The sequence below is a fragment of the Zootoca vivipara genome, chromosome 10, assembly GCF_963506605.1.
Source record: "Zootoca vivipara chromosome 10, rZooViv1.1, whole genome shotgun sequence".
NCBI classification, from domain to species: Eukaryota; Metazoa; Chordata; class Lepidosauria; order Squamata; family Lacertidae; genus Zootoca; species Zootoca vivipara.
The window spans coordinates 61,642,295-61,658,819 of NC_083285.1; the positions used below are offsets into that span (position 1 = coordinate 61,642,295).

Genomic DNA, 16,525 nt, shown 5'->3' on the forward strand with positions numbered 1-16,525 from the left:
CTTACCCAGTGCCAGTGAGAAGCAGAGAGAACAAGGCAGAGTCCTTTTTAATGAGTTTATTTTTAATGAGTTTATTCATTCATAACAGAAAGAGACAAAAGAATGCAGTATGCCAGGCTTGGCATCCTTGGTTCTCCAGCTGTTTTGGAACTACAACTCCCATGATCCCTGACTACTGGCCCTGTTAGCTAGGGATCGTGGGAGTTGTAGTTCCAAAACATCTGGAGAGCCAAGGTTGCCTACGCCTGCAGTATGCCCTGGTAATTGAGTTGCTCCAACTGAGCTGCTCTTCCCTCTTTCCTAGCAACAGCATTTGCCGTTACGGCGGCTGCTCGCATTCAATTGGCTGTGAGTCCTTTGTTCCTGTGCTCTTAATGAGCGTCAAGTTCTGGGGGAAGGGGGGTCGGAAATCCTCTCCGGTGACAATGTGTCAGCTGGCTCTCCTGCTTCTATCTCCGCTTACCCCTTCTCAACTCTTCTGTTCGCCTATCTCTGAGCTGTGAACTTCCTCAAAACCCTGCTGTAAATCAATGCTGCGTTCCTCTTCTCCTGCAGCGTCAGGAGAAGGGGGTGACCTCTATCATTTCTCCTCCATCTCGCCCCCTTGAGTCCAATCCCTGACACCTGTTGAGAAAGACGTTCCTTCCACATCTTTGAGATCTACTTATCTGCCGCTGCTTTGCCTCTTTTTTTGCCAGATGTCGTCACTCCGAACGGGCTGAACATCAAGAAATTCTCCGCTATGCACGAATTTCAGAATCTGCACGCCACCTGCAAAGCTAGGATCCAAGAGTTTGTTCGGGGCCATTTCTACGGGTACGATGTCCTGTTCAAAAAAAAAAGGGACAGTTGAGTTACTCCAAAATTTTAGGGTAGCCCCTGCACCAAACACCCGAAATCCCATTCACAGTTTATCTGTGGGACTGGGAAATAGCCTTGCTGGCAGACAGAGGCTTCAACTTGCGGGAGTGATTGGGGGAGCTGACATCACGTGTGTGACATCAGGGTGTCAGGGGGGGATCTGGGGGTGGAGCCAAACACCATGGCCACATGGCTTAATGGCCAGTGGCTCCTCCTTCACTTCCTCTTGGTGTTGCCACTGGTGGGAGGCTGCTTCGACCCTCCTTCCCCTCCATGGCAGGGAGGAGAAGGGGCTGGCCCCTGGAGGCATGTTTCACTTGGCATTACCTCACTTTTGGGTCATCGGGAGTCCCAGCCCCTAACCCAAAAATATAGGGAGGAGGCCAAAAGGTTTTGGCCCCTAGGTACTGGCACCCCTGCTGGCAGGATTGCCAATGTGTGACTTCAAAGATCCTGGGATCTGAGGAAGGGTGAGGGTGGAATGTGAGGTGGGCCAAGGGGTGGACCCCACTGGACTTCATTAGGCCTAATGATTTGGGGGGGGATTCAATCCAGTTAACATTTAAAGGCAAATGCACCTAATCCACACTTTCCAACACAATATAGGAACTGAAACATGGCCATCGTCCAAAGTTCACACTTCTCCAAATTTTACAATGAAGTTGTCCAGCCAAGTGTACAAACAGGATTCATGAGGGCAAAGTGTGCCTTAAAATGCATAGATTGGTGAAAATAGCATACTACGAGAAATTGCTTGCAAAGTTTTGCCGATGAGTTTCTTAAGAGAAATTTTCACTAAGATGCTGAGGATTTTTAAATTTATTTTTAATTGCAAACTGCTGTGGAAATGTAGAAAATGGAATTTAAGATGGAAAAATGAGAAACTGAGAGGACCACAATAGACCATAGCTGCCAAGTTTTCCCTTTTCTCGCGAGGAAGCCTATTCAGCATAAGGGAAAATCCCTTTAAAAAAGGGATAACTTGGCAGCTATGCAATAGACAGAATCGTCTATTGCTCTAATTATTCTAAAGAAGAGCAGAGAAACAATATGCAGCTTTAGTTACTGGGATAGAGGATATACCAGCCTGCATTGGGGTCCCTGGCAATCCCGGAGGAACCCGCTTTGGCCAGATTTATAAACTGATACAGAAAACTTACTGTTTCATCAGGCTTAGATTTTGCTACATTAAGCCCTACAGAATATAGAACAATAAATAACAGCAACAGAGTGCTGTGACAGATTGGGTATATATGGCGTGAGATAATCTTTCAGGAAAGACAGTAGCTATAATCTAACAACCTCTGGAGAACCACAGTTTACTCATCTGGGCTTTATGTTCTTATTGCTAACAATGCCTATTATTATCTGATTAACAGACTAGTTTCATGCCTTAATGGCTTCTAAGCAGTGCACAGTTTTAATTAATAATTGAAATAAACAATGAAACAGTTCCATCCAAATGCTAAAAGCACCCATATTTATAATAGACAATAAAGTTAGGGCATTTAAAAGAATTACAATTAAAAAGTAAACAAACAATTAAAAAAAGCAATCAAGTTCAGGGAACTGCTTGCCCAAACAGGTGTGTCTTCAAGAGCCGGCAGAATGCCAATGCGGATGGGGGCGCTCATATTTCAGCCAGGAGGGCATTCCACAACACTGGTGCCATCGCTGTGTGTGTTGGCTAGTCAAGATTCACGCAGCTGAGAGGTAGAACAGGAAACTTGCAGCGTTGTTGCTGTGTCAATGACCTTCAGTCAGCAGCACAGTTTACCATGAGCCCTCTTTGATCGACCACTTGACCCATTTTACGTTTGTTTGCACTTGCTTTCAGACATCTTGATTTCAACCTTGAAAGGACTTTGTTTTTCTTCATTGCTGGGAGATACGAGTTTTCAAACAAAGGAGCCGACATGTTTTTAGAGGCCTTATCAAGATTGAACTTCCTCTTGAGGGTAAGAAAGAATGCAAATTCATATGAGGCTGCCTTAGTCTCTTTCCCTTGCCTGCTCTGACTGGCAGCTGTCCTCCGGGTCCCATAGACAGAGCGCATTGAATTGAGTTGGCATCTGTCTGTCTTGAGAGGCAATGGAAGAGTGCAAATACATTGCATGTGAGAAGGGTCTAATACTTTAACAAGAGATGCTGGGGACTGCCACTGAGATTTTATGGGACCCACCTCTTCCCAAAGCTCAACAAGGGTGTAATATAGACTCCCATATTTAGAGTTCAATGGATTTCCACAGTCTTTGCCACTTGGCTGTCTCAGATGCAGCAAACACATAGTCAAATCTGATATGGATGGGCCAGGGGAAGACTTGTAGCGCAATGGAAGAGCATCCAATTTTTGCATTGGGACTATCCTTAGGCCACACCTTCTATTCCTAAGCCACACCCCTCACCAGCCCTACTTTACATCCTCCACGAGTGTTTTTGCCTGGCTGGAATGTGTCTTTAAACTCTGATACTGCAATGCTTCTTGCTTGCCTGGATGAATATTCATTGCTCTGCCCACTTTTGCCCCTTGTCACAGCAAACAGTGGCATGTGGCCCCATGGAAGTTGACCAGAACGGAATGCGGCCCTTGGTCTGAAAATGGTTTCCCAACCCTGGTGTCAGTGGTCTTTCGGATAACATGGTTCCAAACCATTTAGGTCTTTAAAGGTCAAAACAAGATGAACAATAAAGGGAGGGCATTGCAGAAATCTCTCCCTGTTTAGACAGGTGTCTTTTCTTCATTCAGGTGCACAGGAGCGATGTCACAGTCGTGGTGTTCTTCATAATGCCAGCAAATACCAACAATTTCAATGTGGAAACCCTGAAAGGCCAGGCAGTCCGGAAGCAGCTATGGTAAACATCTTCCTTTCTCTTATGGCGTGGCAAAGCAAAAGAGTTAATGACAGGAGTGAGCCAGCAGTAAATCACACAGAGCAAGTTGGACTTAACCCTTTATTAGCCAAAACAGGATCTGCACAGGAGTGTCAGGCCTAATGAGCGGAGCAACTCATCCCTGGCAGGTCCTGCCCCCATGAAGCAGGAGCCGAGACTGAAGGTCCCTGCCTCCCCACAGTCGCCTAAGCCTCCTCCTCTCCCGGGTCCTCTCCAAGCAATCTGAGACTCTGCCAGCGCACCTGTCTTATACCCTCCAACATTTCTTCAATGAAAATAGGGACGTCCCATTCCATAATGATCATTTTACTATTTATACCCCACACATCTGACTTGGTTGCCCCAGCCACTCTGGGCAGTTTCCAACCTATATAAAAATATAATTAAACATTAAACATTAAAAAAACACTTCCCTATACAGGATTGCCTTCACACAGGTTGGGGGTCAGATAACTCCATATCCTCCAACATTTGTCCAATGAAAATAGGGACGTCCTAAGGAAAAGCGGGATATTCCGGGATCAAATCAGAAACCGGGGGGGGGGGGCCTTCTCTAAATCAGGACATCCCTAGAAAATAGGGACACTTGGAAAGTCTGCTGTCTCTGCTCCTCCCTCTTCATGCCTCTCCTGGTTCTGGGCAACCAAGGGGGAAGCAGAGCTTGTTGCAGCAGGATGGGGAGGAGGCACCCATGAATCTTCACCAGCCGTACTCATCTCTGTGTTTTTGCCTCCCTCCTCTCCTGCTTCTGAGTCTGGACTTCCCTCTGCCACTGACTCCTCCAGCTCACTAAGCCCTGTTACCTCTTCAGCTTCCGACACCTCCTCCTTCCAGTCTTCTCCCTCTGACCGCTCCTCATTGTCCCACCACCAATCCCCTGGCTCTGAGCTTTCTTCCCTTGGGGGTTCCCCGCTAGCTCCTCCCACCACTCCTCTGTGTCCAACCAGTTCATGACAGTCAATGACTGATTGATCGACTGATTCTGGTGTGTGAAACAGCCGATGGGTTTCATGTTTGCCAAAAGGGTGAACCTGACCAAGTTAGGTCCCTTAATTTCAGGAGGTCCGCTCTCAGTAAAATATAGTTGCACATCACCCAATTTATTCTATGAAATATCTGGCAGCTGACCCAGGACTTGCTCAAGCTGTGGTTCCCAGCTTACGCTTATCGAATTGTGTCAATGCCCACACACCTGGGTCAAGACCCGGATCTGATGCACAGTTTGCAAAACTAGAGTGAACCCCACTGTGCCTGCCATAATTAGCCAGGAAGGAGAATTTTGGCAGGAGGAGAATTGCAAGGGAGGAAAAAAGTTAAGAGAAAGAATGAAGCAGGGAGGAATATGACAAGAGGCAGTTGTGTTCCTGCATCACAAAAGCTCTTGCCGTTTCTGGGCCATGTATCTAACTTGCACTAGGTGTTTTCAAGACTGCCACCTTGTGGTCTGATAAAGTAACCACACCCTTCTCTTTTTAAAGTGTTCCAAATGAAACACAAAACCGTGTGTCCGATGCCCAATATCCATAGCTGTCAAGTTCTCCCTTTTTTAAAGGGAAATTCCCTTATGCTCAGTAGGCTTTCTCGCGAGAAAAGGGAAAACTTGACAGCTATGCCAATATCTCCTTGGGGAGCTGCAGTTATACGATGTGTCCTCAGCGGGAGAGATACAGAGATCTCTCCGCAATAGGAAATAACATTTTCTTCCCCTGCCCCACAGCTAATGTAATGTAATGTGAAACTGCAATTCTGGAAGGGCGGGGGCGGGGCCACATATGTATATGCGAGTTTTATATGCACAGGTAAAAGGTAAAGGGACCCCTGACCATTAGGTCCAGTCGTGACCGACCCTGGGGTTGCGGCGCTCATCTCGTGTTATTGGCCAAGGGAGCCAGCGTACAGCTTCCAGGTCATGTGGCCAGCTTGACTAAGCCGCTTCTGGCAAACCAGAGCAGCGCACGGAAACGCCGTTTACCTTCCTGCCGGAGCGGTACCTATTTATCTACTTGCACTTCGTGCTTTCGAACTGCTAGGTTGGCACAGGTACAAGCTTAGAAATAGTTATTCAAATTAAATAGAAAAGCAATACTTGTCAACACAGCAGGGAAAGCTGCAGCCAGGTGGATCAGTGTGCCTTCTTAGTCTGCTGCCCTGGTCTCACTGCCGATGGAGAACTTCAGAGCCTCTCCTGATTTTCCTTCTTATGGTCTGTTATCTTTAAACTAGACCTCGAGTAGTGGTCTGTCCTCTGTAAAGCATGACATGGCCACCTTAGAGAGGTCCAGGGAGTGAGCTGAAGGCTGGCAGGATCTTGAGATACCTTGCAGTAGGTGATTTGGGGACAGTGGATTTGTGACCTGCTAGGAGTGCTCATGTTTGCTTACCTCCACCTGTGATCTATTGGCATATTTGTAAATAAAGCAAGTATTACAATAGGGATGTGGAGCTTGTGTTCCTTGCTGGGCTGCAGTTCCTATCTATCATCCTTGACCATTGACCATCTTGTCTTGGGTTGATAGGAGTTGAGTCCAACAACATCTGGAGGGCCATGGGTTCCCCACAAATTGCAACACACAACAAATGTCATAGATCTCTAGTGTTCTCTTGCTTGCAAAGGAGGCCAAGCCCAGGCACTGCTGCCCTTGGAACATTTCTGCACTCAGAGGAACACAACTTTGCTCACCCAAATGCCCTCCAAAGAATGTTAGATTCCTCCCCCCCCCATCAGCCCCAGCCAGCATGGCCAACGGTCAGGGTCGATGGGAGTTGTAGTCCAACGTCTGAAGGGCACCAGGTCGGGGGATGCCGGCAGAAAAACAGAAGCAGAGCTCAACATGATTCACTTGGAAAACGTTCACACAGGAAAAAGTGGCCTTTAATGACCATCTGTTTCCCTCTCTCTTAGGGACACTGCGCATTTGCTCAAGGAAAAATTTGGCAAAAAGCTCTATGAAGCACTATTAAGGTGAGCTCTCATTCATAGAATCATCAAGTTGGAAGGGACCCAAGGGTCATCTAGTCTAACCCCCTGCAATGCAGGAATCTCAGCTAAAGCATCCATGACAGATGGATTCAGGTATCTCCTATTTCACTGTAGAGATATGTGTTTGCGTATGAAGCTCTGGGTTAGTTAAACAATCCCAGTGCTGTCGGCCATAGAGAGCTCCCACTTCAGAAATTTTAAATGATGTTTTGGAAAAATGCTTCCCTTCTTTTCACAAAAAAGATCTTCCCTATTGCACCCACAGAGGAGAAATCCCTGATATGAGCAAGATCATAGATCGTGATGACCTCACCATCATAAAACGGGCCATCTATTCAACCCAGGTTAGAGGCTGGAGGGGAGGGGGGAATCCTTTTTTTCTTATTGTTTAATGGAAAGCATAAAATTTGTCTTATAGTCTAGCTCTCACTGGAGTAAAAAAAATTCCTTCCAGTAGCACCTTAGAGACCAACTAAGTTTGTCATTGGTATGAGCTTTCGTGTGCGTGCACACTTCTTCAGGTATCTGAAGAAGTGTACATGCACACGAAAGCTCATACCAATGACAAACTTAGTTGGTCTCTAAGGTGCTACTGGAAGGAATTTTGTTTGTTTGTTTGTTTCAGCTATGTCAGACCAACACGGCTACCTACCTGTAACTCTCACTGGAGTAGTAAATTTACATACCATCAATATCATTTCATTATTTGGCCCTCAATCTCCTTGGCAAAGAAGATAAATGGGGGGGGGGCATTAGTTCCTGACCATCAGCTGCACCAATTCAGTGAGGTTGGTCATTTTAGCCAAAGGCCAAGGCTTGCTAAACCATTCTTTTTTAAAAGTTACTTTTTAAAAAAATGCTATGGGTTGTATCCTGTTCTAGGCCTACTCAGAGTAGACCCATTGATGTTAATGAGCACAACTATTGATTTCTACTCTGTATAACTAAGTATTAATTTATACTACAGTCGTACCTCGGGTTACGAACACCTCGGGTTACGAACAACTCGGGTTACGAACTGCGCAAACCCGGAAGTATTTTCGGCCCCGCGCCCGCGCGGTCTGCACATGTGCAAAGCGTGAAAATAGCGCTTTGCGCATGCGCAAAATGGCGGTTCGGGTTACGAACTTTTCGGGTTACGAACTGTGACCCGGAACGGATCGTGTTTGTAACCCGAGGTACTACTGTACTCTGAGGAGAACTTGGTTGGCTACAACCTATCCCTTTCCAAGGCCCATTAAGGCCCGCTGTGTGGCTTACAATAAAGCAAAACACAGCAAAATAAGATATAAATAGAAACTTTTATTTTAAAAAAAACCACCCTTGAAACCTTAAAAGAGCATGAAATGAGTTTCCTAAAAGTAACCACAGAGATGGCCAACTTCCTTCTGAATTCAAGCAGCTTCACTTTACAAATACAGTGGAACCTCGGTTTACGAACACCTCGGTTTATGAATTTTCGGTTTATGAACGCCGTGGGCCCATCTGGAACGGATTAATTCACTTTCCATTACTTTCAATGGGAAAGTTTGCTTCAGTTTATGAACGCTTCAGTTTATGAAGAGACTTCCAGAACCAATTACACCCATGCTTCGGGTTAAGTACACTTCAGGTTGAGTACTCTGCGGACCCGTCTGGAACTTTCCATTACTTTCAATGGGAAAGTTCGCTTCAGTTTATGAACGCTTCAGTTTATGAACAGACTTCCGAAACTAATTGTGTTCATAAACCGAGGTACCACTGTACTGTAAAGTGGGGCTACTTCAAAAAGGCTGTGCTGGTGTTTAGAACCCATTGGCTACAAACTTGCCTGTTTTATGTGTTTATTTGAAACATGTCCCCAAATGCCCATCTTGTTCTGTTGCAGCGACAGGGACTTCCGCCAGTGACAACCCACAACATGATCGATGATTCCACAGACCCGATCCTAAGCACCATTAGACGCATTGGCCTTTTCAACAACCGGACAGATCGAGTGAAGGTGCAACTCTCAGGGCTTTTAAAAAAACAATATTTCCCCCTCTCCTCTGCCTTAAAAAACCTGGAGCACCTGGTAAACAAAGATGCATTATTTTCAGAATCATAGAATCATAGAGTTGGAAGAGACCACAAGGGCCATCCAGTCCAACCCCCTGCCAAGCAGGAAACACCATCAAAGCATTTCTGACAGATGGCTGTCAAGCCTCTGCTTAAAAACCTCCAAAGAAGGAGACTCCACCACAGTCCTTGGTAGCAAATTCCACTGTCGAACAGCTCTTACTGTCAGGAAGTTCTTCCTAATGTTTAGGTGGAATCTTCTTTCTTGTAGTTTGAATCCATTGCTCCGTGTCCGCTTCTCTGGAGCAGCAGAAAACAACCTTTCACCCTCCTCTATATGGCATCCTTTAATATATTTGAACATGGCTATCATATCACCCCTTAACTTTCTCTTCTCCAGGCTAAACATACCCAGCTCCCTAAGCCGTTCCTCATAAGGCATTGTTTCCAGGCCTTTGACCATTTTGGTTGCCCTCCTCTAGACACGTTCCAGCTTGTCAGTATCCTTCTTGAACTGTGGTGCCCAGAACTGGACACAGTACTCCAGGTGAGGTCTGACCAGAGCAGAATACAGTGGTACAATTACTTCCCTTGATCTAGACGCTATACTCCTATTGATGCAGCCCAGAATTGCATTGGCTTTTTTAGCTGCTGCATCACACTGTTGACTCATGTCAAGTTTGTGGTCTACCAGGACTCCTAGATCCTTTTCACATGTACTGCTCTCAAGCCAGGTGTCTCCCATCCTGTATTTGTGCCTTTCATTTTTATTTTTATTTTGCCCAAGTGTAGTACTTTACATTTCTCCTTGTTAAAATTCATCTTGTTTGCTTTGGCCCAGTTGTCTAATCTGTTAAGGTCATTTTGAAGTGTGATCCTGTCCTCTGGGGTATTAGCCATCCCTCCCAATTTGGTGTCATCTGCAAACTTGCTCAGGATGCCCTCAAGCCCATCATCCAAGTCATTGATAAAGATGTTGAATCATACTGGGCCCAAGACAGAACCCTGTGACACCCCACTAGTCACTTCTCTCCAGGATGAAGAGGAGCCATTGATGAGCACCCTTTGGGTTCAGTCAGTCAGCCAGTTACAAATCCACTGAATGGTAGCATTGTCTAGCCCACATTTTACCAGCTTCTTTACAAGAATATCATGGGGCACCTTGTCGAAGGCCTTGCTGAAATCAAGATAGGCTACATCCACAGCATTCCCTTCATCTACCAGGCTTGTAATTCTGTCAAAAAATGAGATCAGATTAATCTGACATGACTTATTTTTCAGAAACCCATGCTGACTTTTAGTGATCACAGAGTTTCTTTCTAGGTGCTCACAGAAGGCAAGAGGGAACACATAGCACTGTCCTAATCCAAGCCAGGCCATTGGTCTTTCTCGCCCAGTACTATTGCTGCTACGCAAGTTCCTTTTAACTAGACCAGCCATTCCCACCGTTGAACCCCCAGACGGCAACCAAGGCAGCCAGTTTTAAAACAGGGGCTATATGAGGTCTAAAGTGAACCCCAGCCAGGAATCCTTAAGATGCCAGAAGTGTCTTTGGTTTTTGCTGCAACGGGCTTATTTATTTAGTGTTTGAATTGAGTCTAGGAACAAACGGGTTATATGAGTTCTAAATTAAATGCTAGCCAGTAATCTGGCTGCTGCATTTTGCACCAATTGAAATTTCCAAGTCGTCTTCAATGGGAAAGCCCCATGCAGAGTGCATTGCAGTAATCGAATCTGAAAGTTCCTTATAGACATCAACCATCCCACATAGATCAATTGTGCTGTCCTCTTGCTTCGTGTGCGTGAAGAGCAGCTGTCACTCATGTCGCAGGGCCGGATTTAGGTCTGATGAGGCCCTAAGCTACTGAAGGTAATGGGGCCCTTTCTATGTCCAGCTGTCCTTTGTCAACAACAATTGTCCTTGTTTTTTGTGTTGAATATATGCTACATGGTAATTTATGGACCTAATAGGTATCTAAAGCCATTTGCACATAGCAAAAGTTGTATTTTATCAAAGTAATTGTTGAACAGGAATACAGTCAGTATATTAATAGTGAAATACAATTAAGAAGAAGTATATTACATGCAGAATGTAGGCACCCTATATATAGAAATGAGCAAACCAGTGATATTTTAGGGAGCAGGCTAGCAGGTGGGGCCCATGACTTACATCATAGGAGCTTACACACTGTTGTTCTATGTAGGTTTTATTTTATTTTTTTTATCTTATACTTTGGAAATGTACATCCAGGCTTTTTTTCGTTTAATTTTTTTTGGGGGGGGGGGCTCCAAGAGAGTGAAAAGCAAAGACCCTGATGTTGGGAAAGATTGAGGGCACTAGGAGAAGGGGACGACAGAGGACGAGATGGTTGGACAGTGTTCTCGAAGCTACGAACATGAGTTTGACCAAACTGCAGGAGGCAGTGCAAGACAGGAGTGCCTGGCGTGCTATGGTCCATGGGGTCACGAAGAGTCGGACACGACTAAACGACTAAACAACAACAACAAGAGAGTGAGGCCCTAAGCTATAGCTTGTTTAGCTCATACGTAAATCTGGCACTGCTCATGTGGACATAGCAAGGGACTGCTAGATTTGAAAACTCCCCCTTTTTAAATTACACCTCTAAGGGCAATGTTTATGTGGGTCTTCTTCTTCTCATTCAACTCTCCAGGTGATCTTGCACCCTGAATTCCTTTCTTCAACTAGTCCCTTATTGCCGATGGACTACGAAGAGTTTGTCAGAGGTTGCCACCTTGGCGTATTCCCATCATACTATGAACCCTGGGGATACACTCCCGGTGAGCAAAGGACAGACTTTCTGGCTTTTACGGACTGGCAGTTGTGGAGGGAGAGGGGTGCACAGTTTCAATGCAGCCTGCTTCTGGTGTGACCCTGCAAAGTTGTACATCACTGTGAGAGTTAAACCCTCTTTGTCTTTTGGCAGCTGAGTGCACTGTCATGGGGATTCCCAGCGTGACCACAAATCTCTCCGGATTTGGCTGTTTCATGCAGGAGCATGTGGCCGACCCAGCTGCCTATGGTGAGGACATTGCAGCCATGCAACAGATTACTAATGTGCCAGGGGTTAGCCAGCACACTGCATTTCCCACATGCTTTTTCCTAACTTTGAGAGATCGGGCTGATTTGGATGCAGGCTTTTGTGCTGCTTTTTTTTGTTAATATTTTGGTTACAGGTTTAAAAGAAGAATTCTCTGGATACCTAGATCCAGGTTTGGGGCAAGCACTCTTTGGTGAGAGAGCCCCAGCAGAGATCTAAAATCACAAAACCTGCAGCAAAGTAAATCATGGAAATATAGACTGTTCAGGGGCATACCCAGGATCAAAACTAGGGGGGGGGGCAAGCCATGGTAAAGTCTGGAAGGGAGGAGGGGGACGGGAATGGGGATTAGCACTCCCGCCGCCGCCAGAAGTGCTCCGCGATCCTTCGGGGGGGCGGCCTTAGGGGAGCCTCCACTGCCGCCTTACTCATGGCTCCTCCTTGGATCTCTCTCATCGGGGCGGGCGCGACATGCGCAAAGACGGCGCTGGCTGGAGGGGGGCTCCGGCTTGCCTTCCCTTTGTGTGCCGTTTCCTTCCCGGCCGTGGCCGCAAGTGGCACTTGGCGAAGAAGGTGCGCTGTGGGAGCAGAGCGGGGTCCTCCTTTCTTCACGCTTTCCGGAGCGGAGATGAAGGGCGGGGGGCGGGGGTGGTTAGAGACCCTCTCCCTCCCTCCTTGCTGGCGTCTGCGAAGAGGCTTGGTGGGGAAAGTTGGAGCGAGGCGCATTTTAAAAATTTTTTGCTTCTGGGGGGCAGGTGCCCCCCTGCCCCTTCCTGGGTACACCCATGAGACTGTTAGGCCTTTAAAATATCCCCTTCTAAGTTATTTCCTAAGTTTCCCACTTCCCTCAGCATAGGAAAGACCACACATTTGGCGAGTTAAAAATGCTTTACTTACAAACACTTCAAAGGTCAGATTCATGTTCTTTCCCATAGAGCAGCTAGAAAAGATAGGTTTGAAAAATGGTAATTTTCTAAATTATTTGCATAGAAACACAAAGATGGCTTGCTGAAGCCACACGGTCTAAGCTTGGAGCCTCTAGTTCAGACATCCTTACTGGAAAGGTTCACATGATGGCAGGATGGAGGAAAGTTGGAGAACAAAGAGTTTGGTAGTCCTTCCTCCCAAGGTGAGGGGATGTGACTTAGCTAAGCCTGGCAGAACAATTTACTCTATGGTCTTGAACCCTCCATGCATTAATTAGAGTTACAGAAGTTGGTTATATGAGGCTGGATATATCCCACATTTTGGATATATGGAACCTTCCAAAGTTCCTCTCCAGTTTAAAAGGAGAGTGGGAGAAGAGGAGAGTTCAGATTGGCTATACAAAGCACAAGCGTCTCCACTTGATGAGGGACGGGATTTTGCAAAGGTCATTATCATGCATAATGACAGATGCAACAGAAGCCTTCAAAGGCCAAAGAGCACCTGCAAACTCTTTTCTTCCCAACCTGGGTTTGTCTCCTGCAGGTATTTACATTGTGGACAGGAGATTCCGCTCCCCAGATGAGTCCTGCAACCAGCTGACGCAGTTTCTGTATGGATTCTGCCAGCAGTCACGTCGGCAAAGGATCGTCCAGAGAAACCGGACGGAGAGGCTCTCGGACCTGCTGGACTGGCGATATCTAGGCAGGGTACACTGAACGATTGCATGTGTGTCACACTCCCTGTTGCTTGAGATCAGGGGTTGGCGACCTCGGCCTAGAGGCTTGAATGCGGCTTTCCAGGCCTCTCTTATCTGGCCCTTAGGATTCTCCACAGGCCGCACCGCCAACCCTGGCCACACCTTTCATCAGCTCTACCTCTCCTCAGCTGGTTTTTGCCTTGCTGAAATGTAGCCTTGAACTGCAATGCCTGACTGGGAGATGGAGGCATCTGTCTGTGTATTAATCTCTGGCTTCTGCTTGGCTGAAATGTAACCTAATGTGCAAGGCAAGAGCTACATCCATTGCTATGCCCGCTTTTGCATCTGGTCCTGCCCGCCACTAGTGTGCGCGCGCACCCACCCTCAGAAGATTGCTTACAAGGAAACACAACCCTCAGGCTGAAAAAGATTCCCAGCTCCCACTTTGGATTATTTGCTAATTAGCTTCCGGATGCATCAATACATGACCAAGGGTCTGGAAACCAAGCCTTATGAGGAATGGTTGAGGGAATTGGGTATGTTTAGCCTGGAAAAGAGGAGACTGAGAGGAGATGTGATAGGCATCTTCTAAAGGCCCACCACATGAAAGACAGAGCAAGCCCATTTTTTCCTGCTCTAGAGGGTAGGAGTCGACCAATGGCTTCAAGTTACAAGAAAGGATATTCCGACTAAACATTAGGAATAACTTTCTCATGACACAAGCTGTTTGACAGTGGAATGGACGCCCCCAGAAAGTGGTGGACTCTCCATCCTTGGAGGCTTCTAAGCAGAGGTTGGATGGCCATCTGTCATGGATGCTTTAGTTGAGATTCTTGCATTGCAGGGGGGTTGGACTTGATGACCCTTGGGGTCCCTTCTAACCCTACAATTCTACGATTCTGTGAATGACTGTGTGAAGTCATAGAGTTGTAACAAGGACACCATGTTAGGGCGTGGACCTTTTCACGCAGTTGTGACCATGAGAGGGTGAATGCCTGGGCCGCTAAGTTACACCTCTCTCTCTCTTTCTCTCTCCTTACAGTTTTATATGCATGCTAGGCACTTGGCCCTTAGTCGGGCGTTTCCTGAAAAATTCATGCTGGTACCAAATGCTCCACCAAAGGTAACTCCTCCTACATGTTATGCTTCAAAGGGCATAAGTCAGACATGACCACTGAACATGTCACCATCGGTCTGAGAAAGGTGTTTCAAATAATAATAATAATAATAATAATAATAATAATAATAATAATAATAATAATATCGGGCATTAAAAACTTCACTAAACAGGGTTGCCTTCAGATGTCTTCTAAAAGTCAGATAGTTGTTTATTTCCTGGACATCTGATGGGAGGGCGTTCCACAGGGTGGGCGCCACCACCAAGAAGGCCCTCTGCCTGGTTCCCTGTAACCTCACTTCTTGCAGTGAGGGAACTGCCAGAAGGCCCTCAGGGCTGGACCTCAGTGTACATTTTTTAATTAATGAAGAATATTTTGGGTGGCAGGGGGAGGAAGGATGTGCTTTTTACATCAAGGGCCCTTCCTGCATTGTATTTATCCCTCGCTTCCATTTCTCCTGCAGACGGAAGGATTTCGGTACCCGCGCCCGCCGTCAGTGCCCCCCTCGCCCTCCGTCTCTCAGCACAACAGCCCCCACCAAAGCGACGAAGAGCTCGACGAGGAGGAGGATGAAAGATACGACGAAGACGAAGAGGCTGAGAGGGACAGGCAGAACATAAAGGCCCCTTTTTCCCTCAGTGCTGTGCCGGATGGGAAGAAGAAGCAGCACGGAGAATATAGGAACTGATGCAGCGCCCCTTTGCTTGTGGCAAACGGTTGCTGCCAATCCTGCTTGTACACATGTTACCTTAAAGTTGGGTACGACCTGATCTAAGGGGAATGTGGAAGAATCCGGTGGGAGCTAGATATCTGAAATACCTCGAATCCCCTGCCCTCTTTCCTCTATTATAAATAGTTCTGATGGTGCATCTCCCCCTTCTCTCGTTCTCTCCCCCCCCCTTTGGCAGTAGAAGAAATAATTTAGAAGCATGTGTCAAACTGTATGCTGGCTTTTTAAACCCCTAACCCTAATATCTTGGCACTGAAGGAAAGGAGAGGGGGGTCAAAGTGCCCCCTATCACCTGCAAAGTTGGCAGGGAAAGAACAGCGACTGTTCTTAGAGCTGCTACTCAGCCTGCTGCTATTTTTCAATTTGGTGCGATGCAAGTAAATCCGGTTTGTCTCCTTCAGCTGCAGATACAGGGCCGGCCCTGTCATTGGGCAAAGTGAAGCAGCAGTTGCTAGAGAGAAAGGGATTAGGGGCAAAGCTTTGGCTAGAGCTGTGTGTCCCAACATGGCCTGGTCTGCTCCTTCGAAATTTATCTTTCTGTCTCATTGATGGGGTTGAAGTAAGATTCGACTGGTAGTCTGGTCAGGTCCCTGAACATGGAATTTGGGGGAGCGGAAAACACATCTTGCTCTTCGCCTCAGTCAGCCAAATGCCTTGGAAGGGCCATTCACAGATTAAAAACCCCAACCCTCCCCCATCAGTCCAAAGCTGGTTCAAGTACAGTATCTTTTTGAGCACTAGTCCCTGTTATCAGAGAAGACTTCAAGCACTCTTGAAGGTCAATTTTCAGACCTATTGCAATGAATAAATTTTCAGCTTTCTGTCTGTTGTGGAACTCCCTTAAGAACTTTGAGGCTCTCATTTGTGAGTCAGTGAGGTCCAAACATCATTATGTATGTCCAATACATATTTTTTTTTCAAAATTGGTAGCAGGCTTAGACCCGCTTATAAAAGTGAGGGTTGTTTTTTTTTTTGCCTATCTCTCCCAAAGTTTTGTCTAACAGGCACAATCAATACCATACATATATATATATATATATATATATATATATATATATATATAGACTATTAATATAAAGCAAAACTTTAAAAATATCAAAAGCAAATACCAAACCCAGCATACAGCATTATTAAACACTAGTATCATTTAGCCCGTTAAATTAACGGGTGCTAGAACTGAAGGCGGCTTTATGTCCACGACCCCACAGAAGACGCAGCCGATGG

The 16,525-nt window shown here is 46.3% G+C and overlaps 1 protein-coding gene across 2 annotated transcripts in view; it reads left to right on the forward strand.

Moving 5' to 3' along the window:
* Window positions 1-16,312, forward strand: part of GYS2 (glycogen synthase 2) — a 59,327-nt gene extending 43,015 nt beyond the window's left edge. The window contains exons 7-17 of one of the 2 annotated variants that reach the window (XM_035127396.2): window positions 699-816; window positions 2,699-2,819; window positions 3,608-3,714; window positions 6,656-6,715; window positions 6,999-7,077; window positions 8,601-8,714; window positions 11,443-11,569; window positions 11,716-11,811; window positions 13,300-13,463; window positions 14,496-14,576; window positions 15,035-16,311. In XM_035127396.2, the coding sequence (XP_034983287.1) occupies window positions 699-816; window positions 2,699-2,819; window positions 3,608-3,714; window positions 6,656-6,715; window positions 6,999-7,077; window positions 8,601-8,714; window positions 11,443-11,569; window positions 11,716-11,811; window positions 13,300-13,463; window positions 14,496-14,576; window positions 15,035-15,259 (1,292 nt within the window). In that variant the 3' untranslated portion in view covers window positions 15,260-16,311. Of the gene's footprint in view, window positions 1-698; window positions 817-2,698; window positions 2,820-3,607; window positions 3,715-6,655; window positions 6,716-6,998; window positions 7,078-8,600; window positions 8,715-11,442; window positions 11,570-11,715; window positions 11,812-13,299; window positions 13,464-14,495; window positions 14,577-15,034 lie in introns of both variants that reach the window. The other variant, XM_035127397.2, reaches the window with a different exon arrangement.
* The last annotated feature ends 213 nt before the right edge of the window (window positions 16,313-16,525 follow it).